Source organism: Carassius auratus, chromosome 32 (genome assembly GCF_003368295.1).
Source record: "Carassius auratus strain Wakin chromosome 32, ASM336829v1, whole genome shotgun sequence".
Taxonomy (NCBI): domain Eukaryota; kingdom Metazoa; phylum Chordata; class Actinopteri; order Cypriniformes; family Cyprinidae; genus Carassius; species Carassius auratus.
In genome coordinates, this window is record NC_039274.1 from 10,722,701 (window position 1) to 10,738,620 (window position 15,920).

Sequence of the window (15,920 nt, forward strand, 5' to 3'; positions counted from 1 at the left end):
TGGGGTTGGGTAAGGGGGATCATTTAGATTGCATGATTCAGAAACACCCAGCAGTTTCAAAACAACCACATGGTGATAAACGCCCCCTTTTGCTCTGCAGAGACCTAAGTCTCAGGTATTCGGCAAAACACACTGGATAACTGGCCAATCAGAGCAAACCTTGCTTTTCAGGCCAATGAGCTATGTATTCATAGCATGTTTCAGAAAGATGTACAGTATGTGGAAAATAAGCCTTTTTTTTTTATTACCTTAAACGGCATAAACACAATTCATTATATCAAATACACAAAATAATATTATTTTTAACATCATCATATGACCCTATATAAATTATAGCCAGTATAGGAAAACAGAAATGTTATCAAGTATTTCAAGTTAAATACACTATTTGTGCAATATTGAAAAACCTGAATTCAGTTTCCTTTATGGCCAAACACAAATGATCAACACCAAAGGTCCATCTGCTTCTACATACGGCACAGACAACATGAAACTCTGTCTGAGCATTTACATCTCTTTAAAGTCTGTGTGGGCTTGAGTTAATGGTTCACAAATCCAAAAAACATATCCAGACCAATACTATTCTACAGCGTTAAACATTTATAAGTGCCACAGTCATACTGTTTAATGCACATTCTTGTTGCTTAATGATTCCTTCTTCCTAGAAATATCCTGACGCATAAAGTACAAAAATAGTCCTCGACTCACTTTTTTTTTTCTTTTTTTAATAAAATAAAAAATATATATGTATATAATGAACAAGGTCACATACTTTCCACTAGGTACTGGGTAAGTAGGCAGCAGTCATGGAGCGATGGGAAAGATCTGAAAGGTCTTCAGTGTATGAGTTTTGGAAAAGCTACAGACCTGAAGGTCATTAGTGCTGCACCAGTCACCTATTAACAGACTCTTACAGATCTTTAACCACAGTCCAGCTCTTGAAAACATACTACAGATCCAAAAACCTCTTGCACTCACTAAGAATGAAGGCTCTGAGAGTTTGTCAGGCAGAGAATGTTGGAAGGACATAAAGAAGTTAAAGTTTCTTAAAGCCATTAACTTTGAGCTACACTGACCCCAGAGCATTCAGTGTAGCAAACGTGCACAAGTGTGGGAAAGTGTGTCGTGATCATGGTACAGCACAATCAAAACAACCAGTCCAATGTGGGTTTAATCTTTTAATATATAAATTCTGGGTACAAAACTTCCAGTAAAATATAACACACATTCTCACTCATTTTCTTTAAATAATTCTTCCGTTTACGCATCTTCGTGTTTCTTTAATTCTTATCGATTTCAGAAGTAACAGTACTTCAGTGACTTCAAAGTGACACATAGTAAGGTTGAAACCATTTCAGTAACTAAAATTTGAGCAGGACGGCTATGAGAAACATTTATTTAATCTATTCGTTACAGGACTTCAAGCTCATGTGCAATGAGCTAGAAAGCCGAAAGATATTTTTAGGTCTACTTGAATGGTGTTTGAGCAAAAAAAAAAAAAAAAACAAAGAAGAAAAAAACAAGGAAAATCAGTGGCACAGTAATGACAATGTTAAAGGCACAATACATAAAAAAAGAAAAAAGTCAGCTGTATATTTATTGGAGTTTTGGTTAAAATTCCTATATTTTGGTCTTCTTTGCCAGTCCATGGCACTAAAGCAAGGCCACTTTTACATTTTTAATGGTACCATATTGTTGTTGTTTTTTTCAAAGATAGCAATAATATTAAGTACAATGTAGGATATACTCTTATCTATTTGTATACGCTTGACATTACATCACTAAATGAATTACAGACTTAAGAGTTTCTGAACTCTGTGGACACATGCAAGTTAAACTAAGAATGTTTAAGATTTCTAAACTGTTGACTGGTGAAGTGAATCGCAGTGCTCTTTCCCAGAGCAGACACCACCAGGCAAACTTCCAGTCAGTTAAGGTGTGCTAAGTTGATAAATTAATCTATTAAATATATAATTTCACTGGTTTAAAGAAAAATGTTATCAAAACACAATTTATATATATATATATAAAAAAAGGTGTATATAGCAAAAAAGAAAAGGTGTGTATATAGCGAAGAGATCAAGCCCAGTCAATTTAAGATGGCAACAGATTAAGAAAAACTGAATTGGAACCAGTGAGAAATTTCATGGCTCTGTTTTTCTGTTTATCACAGCTTACAATTTAAAAAAGAAAACAAACCTGAACCTCCAACCTCCGACCACAACGCCTGCTTGGATTAAACATTGACACGCTCCTAGTCATTAACAAGCACAAATGACGCCATCCGCCATTGATAATGACACAAGGGTGTTTGAGAAAGGTGGGTTGCCATGGTGACAGGTTAATGTATGGCTTCTGCTGCCTTTCCACAACTGACGTGTCACATGACAGAAAGGAGGTTCCACATCCATCATCCTCTTTTCCTCCTCCATCTCTCATCACAGTTTGAGGCATTTTCCCTCTTTTTAGTCCACTTTTTAAAATGTCACCTGAGAAGCTGCTGGAACTCGACAGATGTCATTTTGCACTGCCTCCTTTATCCTAAAGACAAACATCACAAGGATAAAAATAACCCTTGATAAACTCTTTGGAGAGTTTGCTTAACCTGCATTAAGAATGAGTGTTTTCTTCCACACTAAAGCCAGTCACCTGTGACTTTGGGCCTGTGATGTGTTCAGGGGGGTCAGCGTTAGCAGATGAAGGGGGAACACTGCCGTTGGGCTCAGTGATCAACAATGTCCGCCTATCCCGGGACGATTTGGGGTCACACTTTGTCACTCGGAATCTAGAGAAAAAAAAGGGAGATGTAACAAGAGCATAAAGCTTTTGTAATAATAATAATAATAATAATAATAATAATATCCATGTCACTCAATACCAATTTGTATTACAACATTAAAATAATGCCAATTATTGGGAAGGAAATGGATTTCACATGTTTGTTAGACCTCAAGAAACAAAGTTTCAATTTATGTTTTCTGGATTGTCTGTGTGTGTGTGTTTTTTTTTAATGTAAGCAAACTATTTTTTTTTTATGTAAGCAAAAGAAAATAGGAAAATTAATGTGATTTACTGCTTTAAACAAAAAGTGTGACCAAAAATAAAAATGCATTATTTAATAGTAAACATATACATTCTACTAACTATAAGTAACTGCGTAACTATGTTAACTAACTCTCATTAGAGTACTAGTAGGATTTTGGTAGAATAAGGCCCCGTTTACACTAGTGAGTTTTTGTTTTATAATTAGAATTAAAAACTTTTAGATGTGTATAATTAAAAACTTTTAAATGCATTTCAAAAACGATCTCCGTCTACACTACATAAACAAAACCGAATGACACATGACAATTCATGCACACAGGGCATGCACGTTAATGTGTAAACAAGAAGTTACTGGCAGGTTCAACAATGAGCATGATTACTGTTCATGATACAGTTACACGGTCGTAGTGGATCACGTGGAGATCATGTGGGAAGCCATGACATCGTTTACGAAAGTCTCCGTTTTGGTCCGTTTACATTTGAAACGCAACCCCTGAGTTTTCATGCTAAAACGGGGTCAGCAGTGTTTTCAAAAGTCTCTGTTTTTGGATGTGGAAAATAGTGTAAACGATTTAAAATGAAAACGCACTAGTGTAAATGGGGCCTAAATTGATTGCAAAGTTACTTATAATACGTAGAATGCCAGTTGGGGGATCATCAAAATAAAGTGTTACCTTTTATTTTATTAAATACACTGTATTATTTTTTTCTTGTTTTTATTATTATTACTTTGAAAGGTACATTTTACTATAAAAAAAAAAATTGTAGATGTTATACCCATACCCATTTCATAACCATAATTTCTAAAAGTTACACTAAACTATTATGTTGAAGGTTCGTTGTGAAGACCTTTTGATGCCTGCATGAGTACGTGTAGCGCATCCAGACTTTTTAGCAATCATCTAAATATAAGCTATATATCTTCTTTTTATGTATGTATTTATTTTCAAATAAATATCAATATATCGCCCAACTCTAACCACATTTAAAGTTTTGGGCTGAATTCTGTGTTCATCCAAATCCTGACTCCTCCCTCACATCATATAATTATGCATCTATAAAGTGTCTTAGGTAACACACACCTGCCTACAGACAGCACTACGACCTCTGCTACAAGACTGCGTCTGTCCAGCTTTTTGCTGGATGAGGGTCTCATCAGAGGCCATTTTTTCTGGTTGCAGCGGTTGCAGATGTTCTTATGTCCTCCGATCCCTCCGATGGTGTGCAGGTGGTTGCAGGTGTGTTTGGCTGCGCTGGGGGACAACCCTGGCAGTGCAGGGCTCTCTGGGCTGGTTGGTGAGGTTGGAGAGGTGGGCGTCACAGGGCGACTGTAGGAAATTGAACAGAAAAATATCAGCTTAACTGCATGACGACCTAGTTACATTTAACAAAATTTGGCATATACAACAGAGAACACTACACTACACTTTCACTAAACACTGAAAGCTTTTGCTTCTATATCTGAAAGGTTCTATATTTTAGCTGAAATGCAGCACAATATGAGCAGTTACTTTAAACTTCTCTCTCCTTCTCCCTTTATTTTGTCCTTCCACTCTGCCAACTAAGAAAAAAAAAAGGGAAATGCAGTGGTTCTTCATTACACCGCGGGATGTTGCTCTGCTCTGTGTGCATACGCACATGTACCTCATTTGAGAGGCAGAGGAAGAGCAGGCAAGAGATACTTCAATGTCCACCTGAAAGAGGGACTATTAGGAACATAAAGGAGCAAGAGAAACACATGCAAACACACACTACACCGGAAATGTATTCAGTGTGTTCAGCAATGGAAGCCACAACTAAAACGTGAAATCCGCTAGTTCGATCATTTACTATTTAAACATTGAATTAAAAAGGCATTGTTACTTTAAAGCAGTCATTTGGGGGGGGGGGGGGGGGGGGGGTCAAGGTTCTGCCGGTTGGCATGGTCTCATAAGCCCCCGCTGGTATAGGTTGTAACTACACCTTCTAGCTGCAAGTGTTGAGTTAGCTTCAAGTTAATGACATGTTAATAACCGAACTACATTGTTCAGTAGCTTGACAATAGCGAGAGTACTTTTAAAATAGTGTAACATTTTCAGTAGCAAGCTACTTTTTCAAACAAGTAGCAGTGAAGCCACACAAAACACTATATCACTATGCTTACAATATTAAATGAAATGCCCAGCTGGCAAAAGAATCATTCTTTAGAGTTTGTTCTTTTCTAGGAATGCATCAAACGATAAAAATCCAAAATGAGTTGAGGTTCAGGCTGATTCATCCAGCCTCTTTGGGGTAAAACTTTATGGGGATGTAATGATAATGCACAGAACAAAAAGAATGTGGGTCTTGAATCATTTACCTATTCATAATTTAAAGCAACTTTTTCAACACTGCTAGCTGCAGAAAGCATCTTTATTCACCTCCAAACTTTTACAAATAGCCACTGACTTAAATTTTGCAAGCATTTAAATTGACATTTAACTTGCAAAGCCCTCAACTCAAGCGCCACCCGATTGCTCTCTAAACCCTCCACCTTCCCGATGCTCTGCTCCTCTTTTCAGTCTCTCTTTTTCTTTTCTCATTCTTGTGTTCAAGATAACAGAAATCAAATTCATTCTGCTGCACATAAGCAGGATGCTTAGACCAACTGAAACACACAAACAATGTCAAAGGAGGACATTTGGGCAAAAGGAAGGACATTAAATGAATTCCCTCAATTGAAACCCATAAAAAATTTATTTAAAATTTACCATTGTACTTTATAATGTTTTCAGTGAATTGGTTTAATCTGAATTCTCTCACTGATTTGATCTGGTCCCAACAGTTTTCTTGAGTTAAAAGCTCACTGGAGGGGAAGATGTTCATTGAATAACGGCTATCATGTGAATTCAGAAGTGTTATAGTATACATTTAGGACCACTTTTAAGATTTTATGGCCTTTTTGAATTCTAGTTAGCTTATAAGCAACCAGTTTATCTTCTTTTTGTTCTACTGCAGAAATAAAAACAGATTTGGAATGACGTGAGGGAGTTAATGATGACAGAACATCCTTTTTTTTTCTATGAGTGAACTATCCCTTTAATTTAGTGACTGATGTGTAACACTTAATTGGATAAAATGAATGAAACGGTTATTTTGTATTTTGAAATGTTACACAAATAAGGTGTAGTACAGATATATAAGCAATTTGAAATAAAAAGTGAATATCCCTTGAAAATATTAAAAAGAACTGTAATCTTGATGTCACAGAATACATTATCCATACTAGGCAATTAACTTTCATCTTCGATAAACATGTTATAAAGCTGCTAAAATAGAGCACAATTGCATTTAAGGTGAGATCAGTGCTCCATCCAGACTCATATTATGTGACTTCTCTTCAGATGTGGTTTTAAATGTCTTCCTGGATCTAATTCTGGCTTTCAGCAGTGTCAGTGATTGATGCTTTTGTGCTTCATGATGTCATATGAGACGGACAGAACAGGCCCGGCGCCACGAGGGGGCAAAAGGGGGCAATGCCCCCTCAGATCTGACTTGTGCCCCCTCTGTTTCATTTTTGTATCCATGGTTAAAAATAAATGGCCAACCTTTTGAGTTAAATAATAATTTAACCTTATCCCCATGGGATTTAGAATGTTCAGTGTTGTGACTCGTGACATCATCACTGCCAGATTCAAACGTCTTTCGCGTTGGTTGGCGCTGAGCCAGAGACGGACGAGCTCAACGCTGTCATATATCACAACTATGCAGTGTTTTCAACCTCATAATGTTTATTTTAGATTTCAGACATTTAAATACACATAAGCACTGGTAAAACAATAGGCTACATTTGGAGTCTGTGAAAGCAGCAAAAACAATATATTCAAATATAATTTGACGACGTGTGTTTTTCATATCAGATAAACACAGTGGAAGAATGCTAACTATAAAGTTTACTCTATTGTTATAAAGATTTTTAAACGACCAAACACACTCACTTACACATATTTGAGAATCGGAATATAAGATAGTTGATGACATGGTAAGAAAGTTCGAATAAAAAAGGAAAAACGAAATGAAGGATAGCCTACATCTGTTATACAGTGTTATTATTGTGACTGCGGTGTTTCACGTGACAAATATGACGCGTTGCCATGGAAACATTAAGGGGGAACGTTCTAAAATAACTGTCGCCTTGAAAAATTTTACTCTCGGGAGTCAGTTAGAATATTTTAAACTTAAGTGTGAAAGGGTTAATTATTAATAATAAATGACGCTGGCTTATCTTTTGTTGACTGTGATTTCCTGATGTGGGTATTAAGGCACATATGGAAAATACAGTTGTTTAAATTTAAAGCAAGGGGTGGTTTTATCCAACCCCGCGCCATTCGGTGTCCGTCGAGCAAATATCTGAACGTGTGATATTATCAGCAATTCAAAAAAAATAAATAAAAAAAAATCAGCAATTAAGTTTCAGCTAAAATGTGAATTATCATTAATATTCAAAAATGGACATAAGAAAGTATATGCAACGTATTTCAGACCACAAAAAGGACACTGAAAGTGTGATTGAGAGTACAGCTGATGAACATGACAGCCATCAAAGCATTTTGATGGTGTAATAAAGTTAAGCCCCCTTAACAATTTCACATGCCCCCTCAGTCATTTCATCCTGCAGCCGGGCCTGGGACAGAACCACCTTTATGCCTCAATGCTACTCTGTAACTCTGCCCCCTTGTGCTGCATCCGTTATTTAAGACGTGACATCGCCATCTTGTGGAGGGATGGGGCACTGTCTTAACAAAACACCTACTGAGTTACATGAGCTAACAATACATCAATGTCTAATGAAACATTGGTGTTTTTTTTTTTTTTATCCGTATCTTTTTATACAGTGAGAATTCAAATATGCTGAGAGCTATGGAAAACACTTATACTTAGCTTTTTGTTTTAACTGAATACATACTGAATTATCACCATAATACAAATAATTTAAAGGAATAATTGAAATTTATTTGTTAGGTTTTTTAATAAATATGCCAGTTCAAGACACCATTACAGAGAACAGAAAACAAATATAGTTAAGACGTAAACAAGGTCTTACCCCTCCCGTTCTATACTGTCCTGAACCATGGCTTTGAGTGCGTCAGAGTTGGCTGGTGAGAAAAAAAGAAAAAGGTGAAAGAGAGAGAGTGTTCATTAAATGACTTCTTAAATTAGCACAGAGAAGAGTCTGAAGCCTCAGATGCAGAACCATTAAGCAAACCTAAGTCTTCTAACTATTGAAAACAGCTGACTGCCTTCTGATGAAACTACTGCGGCACATATTTGCAATTAGCCATCATTTAGTTTATCGGGGTAGTTTCAATTTAAAATGCCTTCAAAAAGGCAATCATCTTTAAAATGTTAACATTTTCACACAGGGGCACATGAATTGTGCAATCACTGGCTATGAAAGTGACTAGCACTTCCCTTTCAGTTCCTTCCGCTTACACAGAAAAACGTCTTATCCATTAAGAAGCTGACTGCTATATTCCTTCTTATTAAACATCCACTAGCTTTTTTTGTAATAACGTGTTTCTAGGTGTGCACCATGATCAATCGGTGGATATGGAGCGTCATGAAAGATGCACACACAAATACATAAGACACAAGCAGCAGTAATATCACTTCCATAGTTCATGTCATACTAATGTGGAACAAACTGTTTTAAATGCTGTTGATCAGACGGTGTCACCATGGAGTGGCCATTGGTGTTTTTCTAAACAGGTTTAAACAGGCCAAAACCATAGTTCCACTTTTTTTATTTCTCTATTTTTCATTGTCAGAACTTTTTTCCCCCATTTCATGTTCAACTGAACTTTTCTTGTACACTTTAAAATTGTTACGATGCAGAGTTACACACGGCCTTCACAGCCTGAAGTGAACCAGATAACACCGTCTACAGTCACCCACAAGAAACAAAAAGAAGAAACTCTCTGCAACATGGATACAAAAAACATTAACATGCTTGATCAGCACTGCGCCCATAAAACAGATTTGACTAAATGTCTGACCTAGACACACTCAGAAAGTGTCAATTAATGGAGGTGTTTGAATCAACCTGTGGAAAAACTGTGACTGAGAGAATCTGTTGTCTTGGGTGACATCATGATGTTGTACTGCTCTGAGGTCAGCTGAGGATTGTTCATGCTCTGTCACAATTTAATCTGCATTAGAATCAGTGAGACTGACTGGTTACACCTCATGTTTCCCTCAGTAAGAAAAATCCCACAAAGACATCATCAGTTCTGAAAGGCCTTATATCCTGGACTAATCTTAACCAGGGTCTGTCAATCCTCTCATATGACCTTTCAGTGCAATAAGTGTGTAATCTCATCTTTATCCACACATTCATTCAGCTTACCTTCATTTTTCATGATGTAGTTAACAATTTGGCCCACTGTGTCAGCGTTGTCTTCACTGAAGGTTTCATTCAGATCTGAGAGAGAAGAAAAAAAAAAGAGAAAGAGATGGGTTTTGTTAAACATGAAAGAATAATACTTTGAGCTATTGAATAATGGCCAACTTGTATTTGCTAGAAAAAGAAAATAATTAAGCAACATTTGTTTTTGAAAAACAAAAAGCCCCTCTCAGTTTGTTTTGTGTTTTATGACATACAAGCAGAACCAAAGCACAGACGTGACACTAAACATCCATTAAAAGTGTAAGGGTTTAACAGCCTTGGTCTCAAACTGCCATCATAAACCATCTGTTATTAGTGTTTGTTATTTCATGACACTCAATATGCAGGTGGTATGAATTATTGTATTGTCTGACACAGTAGTACTAAAAGGACTTGCTTATCACAGAAAACACTAGCATTTACAATACTAACAATAAATATAGTCTGCTGAACATCAGTGAAGGGCCTCAAAAGGCATCTGGAGATAGAAGGGAATTTCAGAAAAAAAAAAATCACGTCCTTCCTGAAGCCATGGACCCCTGCTGAAAGGGACAGACTTCCTGCATTGGATTTGCTCTCACAGCTGGGGATCAGACGGGGAAATGTGTGGTTCTGGAGTCATATAAACTTAAGGACTTGCTTTCTGTTTTTCTCATATTTATTTTTTATTTTTATTGCATGTATTAATCTACAACCACAAAATTCCCATACACAATGCAAAAAGACATACAGACTAGGTTTACTAACAACAACAACAACAAACATTTCACACACAGTCATCATCCCAAAGCTGCATTTCAATTTCTCTCTAATCAGACCCACAATCATTGTAAATCTATATAAGAATATATATGTATATAATGAATAAGAACTGTATATAATATAAGAAAAAGAAGAAAAATTGACAAAAATATTTTTTTCTTAAGAAATTTTATAGAAGCTATATATAAATACTATTGTATAAAATGACAAAAGCAGATAAAATAACCAAAATAAAATAAAAGCTCATTCGAAATATAATTTATATTATACTGTATAAATAATACTAAAATAACCCTGCTCATCCAGATGACTTTGTATTATGCATTTGATTATTGCGGGGGAAAATATATGTAACTAGAGCTGAATCACATGCAGTCAGATATGGGTGGATCCAAAGATTTGAAGACAAACAGAAAGAGGAGGAGAACGAAAGAAAGAGAGAGAGATGTGTCAGGTTAAAACAAGTACACACAGACACACACACACACTTTTAAGTTTCCTAGAATTCAGACAATGCCACATGAACATTCCTAGAAAAGCATGAAAACTAACATATAAACTTGCATTTGAAAATAAGTATATATATATATATATATATATATATATATATATATATATATATATATATATATATATATATATATATATATATATTTATATATATATATATATATATTTATTTATTTTATATTTATATATATTCATTCTGGTGGAATGAACTCCCAACTCAATCCGAGCAGCTGAGTCCTTAGCCATCTTCAAGAATCTCTTCCATCTTTATTTGACCATCTAACTTTAACACTCACTATTCTAATTCTATTCTTTAAAAAAAATCTAACTACCTTTCTAATCTTTTTGTTTTCTATTTTCTTTTCATTTATTATGCAATTGTATATGTATGTGTGTGTGTGTGTATGTGCAAAGACCTCTAACTAGCTTGCTCTATTATTTTTTATTTTTATTCTATCAGTTTTCTTTTTATTTATTATATTATTTAAAATCCCATGCTACATGTATTGTGTTAACCTAACTGAGACTTGTAATAGCACTTATATATATATCATTGCTTTTTTTTTTTTTTTTTTTTTTTGATTGCTTCCACTGTCTTCATCTGTAAGTCGCTTTGGATAAAAGCGTCTGCTAAATGAATAAATGTAAATGTAAATATATATAAAAGATATGATCCTTTATGTGGGAATGTTTCCGGGAGCTAAAACTCCTCCTAGACACAACCATATCAGCAGTACACGTAAAACAAATATACAAACAGTACTTTGTAAGCAAGGTGAACACTGAGAACAATACAATACATTTAGCACCGCTGTGGCCGGCCCAGTTCTGGGAATCCTTATTTTTCCATCACATTTCTTCACCTCTCTTCCTAAAGAATGTTTGAAAGCAAGAAAAACAAAACTGCTTCCAAGTGGCCTGAATTTAAATCAAATATAAATGTCAGCTAAATCCACCATCCCACAAGCACTTGAACCACATCCACTTTTAACATTCAGTGGTCCTTCAACTGATTGCTTAAAGGAAAGTAGTTAACAAATATTTACTTCAAGTCTTTATTTTCCTTTTAATCCATTGCTTACATACAACACAGCTTTCAGACCCTTTCCATATACAAACCATCAAACTTTTGCAAACAATGAAGAGCCAATTAATAAAAAAAAGAAATAAATAGCTCCTGCTCCAATGGTCATTTTAAGGTCCTTGTCAAAAGATTTCACAATCTCCTTCCCGAAATGGCATTGTCCATAATAATAATAAATAAATAAATAAATCAAAAAAATTGCATGAAGAAGCCGTTTCAAGAAACATATATACGCAATCTAAAGTTAACCAAATTTCAGCAAAACACTCTCACCTCCTTTTTCTGGATCTTTTTCCTCTTCATCCTTTTCTTTATCCAGCTCTTCATCTGCCTCAATTGAACAGCGGTATTCCTTCTTCTTCAGGATGTGGCAGATAAGGACACCCAGAAGCCCCAACACGAAGAAGAAAGGCACCAGAAAAAAGGCAACATTCTGTGGGTTACTGGAGTTCCCATCACCATTGCTATCTAAAGAAAGAAGACATTAATAAATACAAAAAAATGTATATGTGGTACAAACTGATAGACTTTATAGTTAGAAAAATCAAATAAATTTTGACCCTCTACAAAACCTGAGAAGCTTTCTTTATATGCTAGTATACTCCTTCCATATGAACTTTATTCAGCTAAACACATTTAAAATGTACATACTTTCTCTCCTCTGGAAAAAGGGCAAACGATTACCCCTTTAAATAGTTTGAAACTGACTACACATTGTTTGCAGTGCTTCATGGGAGTTGGTTAGCGCTAAAGTCTTCTTATTATGTGATTTGATCGTGTGTTGGATATTTCTTTGCAGAATCATATGTAATGTAGGTTTACGTCATGAATTCCACTGTCAAGCAATTTATAAAAAAATAAAAAAATAAATAATAATACAGGCTTAGGTCTTCAACAAAAGCAAATACCAGCAACTTTGTAGTTCACGGTAGGTTTGTCTTTAAAGGTTACTGATAAAAATCAATTCTCTTACAGAGAAAATGTATTTTTTTTTTACTTTAATCCATCTGATAACAAGAAAGACAGCCGAGTTTTTAAGTTATTGGAATGTTTAAGCAAATGTTATTCACCACTGCTAAAAAAAAAAAAAAAAAAAAAAAAAAAAATGAAGTAGCCGGCCTTACTAATTAACTATTTAATTGTTACATCTTCAGATTAAACTAGAACTTCATTGAGTTAGTATTTTTTGCTGCTAGCTCTCTTCTGTGGCTAAGGTTTCAGAGTTAGCAGTGCTTATTCAATAAATGCTGAGAGCTTGTGTCTGCACAGACAGAGAAATGCATCACGCAGCTCAAAATGAGACATGCCAATTGTTTGGTTTGTCAGATACATAGAGAAAGACAGAAAGGGCAAGGCTTAGTGAAAGCGAGGTCTGCAGAGGGAAAGAATGACATGGGACAACAGCAGAGAAAACAGACACTGGCGTGGTACCCTGCAGTGAATGACTCAGGGGATGCAGTAATCTCTGTAAATTTCCACTGTACAGTTGCACACTCTCATTTCATCACTCTCTGTATATTTCACTCTTAACCCTTTATGTACTGCATCTGTAATATCACGGTACTTTGATATATTCCACAATACTAAAGCATTTCATAAATCCATAAACCATACACACTGCAACACCTGTCTTTCACTCAACAATCTGTAAAATCGAGCATGATATGGAGAACTCTTTGTTTAAACATGTCTTGAAAACAAAAGAGGTCAAAGGGTTATCCAGTCTGTGAACAAACTGTATATTGGGCGTTCCTGCTCAGTATCTGGGACTGAACTTTGACCCCAACAAGTTATGAGCAAAGCACACATGCAGACAAAGAGCTGATTGTGATGTATGTCACTGCATGTCTCTATATCATATGCAGAGATGCTTTGACTTGTTGCATTTACAGAACACAAAAGCCCTGAATACAGTGCACTACGAAAAGGACAGTAATTGACGAAGTGACTAGAGCCTTTGTCTGCTAAAGACACCTGTTGCTATAAACACCTGTTGATATATCAAGCAACTGTTTGGTTCATATGGATTTCTTTTTTCAATTCTTGATGAACTTTAAGCATCCAAGTTCATGCTGATTTAGTGAGTTTGTGTGCATAGGAAGTGGCCTGACTCGACGTCAGAGCCATTCTGAACAGACAGGATAATTAGCGAGACAGGGATCTGACACTTCTGCCACCAGGCCTGAAGAGAATCTCTGTTGAAGTTCAGTCATAAAAATGCACTTGATTCGCTCAGGGGAACTAAATGAGAGCTTTCTCTTAATGAATGATGTGCAGTTTAAATATGAATAATCTGTGCAGTGTGTGGGAAGGCATTCCAGCTAAACAATTTTCCTTTTCCATCCTGCTTGCTTAACTGAACACTAAAAGGCCACGCAAGACATGATGACTTTTGAGCAAACAGCAAAATAACATTCAGGCAGAGTATAGATTAAGTGAAAGACAGATTTCAGATTGATCATTTCCAATTAAGACATCCAAAGAGATTCTTTCTAGCCATGTGACTTGTTTATCTGTAACAGAATTTTCCTGGGATGCGTTGCTTTTAGACAGCAGTTGCTGCTTGTAATGCTCCAGTCAGAAATAGCCGTGGTGAGAAGTTTGATATGGTTTCTATTAAATCCAAACAGATATTTGCTTAAGAAAAACTGGAGGGAAGAAACAGGAACTCAAGGTATTATGTAATTTAGATCAGCACCCAGACTACAAGTTAGAACAATGTTGTCAACACATGCTTTAGGATATTGTGTGCATTTACAGAGACCCATATTTTCTCAAAGCCTAGCAATGATTTTTCTTATATATATATATATATATATATATATATAATTTTTTTTTAATATATATAAATATATATATATATATATATATATATATATATATATATATATATATATATATATATATATATATATAAAACAATTTTTTAATATATGGGGAAAAAATACAATAAAGCACTCCATGAAGAGAATAATGAATGTTCCAGTGTAGCTTGGTGAAAATTGTTTGATCTTTTGGCTTCTTTTACTGGCGAAGAAGGATTATATGTATTAATCCACATTAACAATATCAAGATTTGCTTATGTGATGCTATGCGTATTGTCATCTATGTCAATTAATATTCCTTTAAACGAATATTAAGAGTTGACACCTAAATGAAACATAATTAACAACTCAATCAGGTCTCCTGTGGAATTAGTGCCTGAGAAATGCGATTTCTAAGTTCTAACAGCGCAGTGTTGTGAGCTTTATACTGATGAAAGTTCCAGAGAAATGCTAATGTAGGAGTCATTCAACGCATCTGTTCGCACGACCATGGACGAACACATTCCCAAATACACACGTACGGACAACGGCAGCATCAGCGCGTGCTGGGTCCAAGCTCATCTGCCAATAACTTTATTACTGACTGCCGCACCTTGCACAAAAGCCCCCCTTCATTCACCCAAGTGCGCCACAAACTGATATGATACAGGAGAGAATGAATGCGTTTTGAATATTGCCGGAGAAGGTCTCCATAAATCGATCTGCCCTTGCACACGTCTTAATACGCGGATATGTACTTACCTGGCGTGGTTCTGGTGGTTAAGGAGTCTGCCATCGCCCCACTTCTGTTGCCTGCGATCGTCGTCAACGGATGCACTCGGACACGGACTAGAGTGGACAGAGACTCGTGAGATTTGGGCTGCGCTTGCATACACAGCTACTGTTTCCTCATTCTTATCACTGCTATGAGGAAAATCCCTCTCTTAAAGTTGTAACCCTGTAACGTTACCTCATAGCGTAGCATCATATGGTCAAGTGCGACTCGGATTCAATCAGAAAAATCTCCAAGACAAGAAACGTTTGTAACCATAGGTGTACAAAGAAAATTGTCCTGAATGTGCTTGGTGTCCGATTGCGTGCAGACAGTGCATCCTACGGGGGGGCGGCACGCCTCTGACGTACAAGCAGCCAAAAAAAAAAAAAAAAACAAAAAAACAAAAAAAAAAAAAAAAAAGAGAGAGAGAGGAAGAGGGAAACCGGAAAAAGTTTAAACAGCAGATTGAAGTAGTCACGCAGCGAAATAACGCACAGAAGTGAAGAGGCAGTTACATATGCCAGGTATGTTAACCC

At 35.9% G+C, this 15,920-nt stretch overlaps 1 protein-coding gene across 1 annotated transcript; it reads right to left on the bottom strand.

The window, feature by feature from the left end:
* Positions 1-1,163: 1,163 nt before the first annotated feature.
* Positions 1,164-15,740, bottom strand: LOC113051593 (RELT-like protein 1). Its single transcript, XM_026215485.1, has 8 exons — positions 15,580-15,740; positions 15,372-15,458; positions 12,078-12,272; positions 9,410-9,484; positions 8,108-8,159; positions 4,128-4,373; positions 2,650-2,785; positions 1,164-2,541 (listed from the first exon to the last, which is right to left on the bottom strand). Exons 2-8 carry the CDS (start codon positions 15,403-15,405, stop codon positions 2,518-2,520), a joined length of 762 nt encoding a protein of 253 aa, XP_026071270.1. The 5' UTR covers positions 15,406-15,458; positions 15,580-15,740; the 3' UTR covers positions 1,164-2,517.
* Between the last annotated feature and the right edge of the window lie 180 nt (positions 15,741-15,920).

Coding starts and splice junctions, on each gene's coding strand:
- LOC113051593 (XM_026215485.1), bottom strand. CDS start 15,405: ATGGCAGACTCCTTAACCACCAGAACCACGCCAG. Junction 12,273..15,371: donor AACCACCAGAACCACGCCAG/GTAAGTACATAT, acceptor TTCTTTCTTTAG/ATAGCAATGGTGATGGGAAC. Junction 8,160..9,409: donor CTACATCATGAAAAATGAAG/GTAAGCTGAATG, acceptor TTTTCTCACCAG/CCAACTCTGACGCACTCAAA.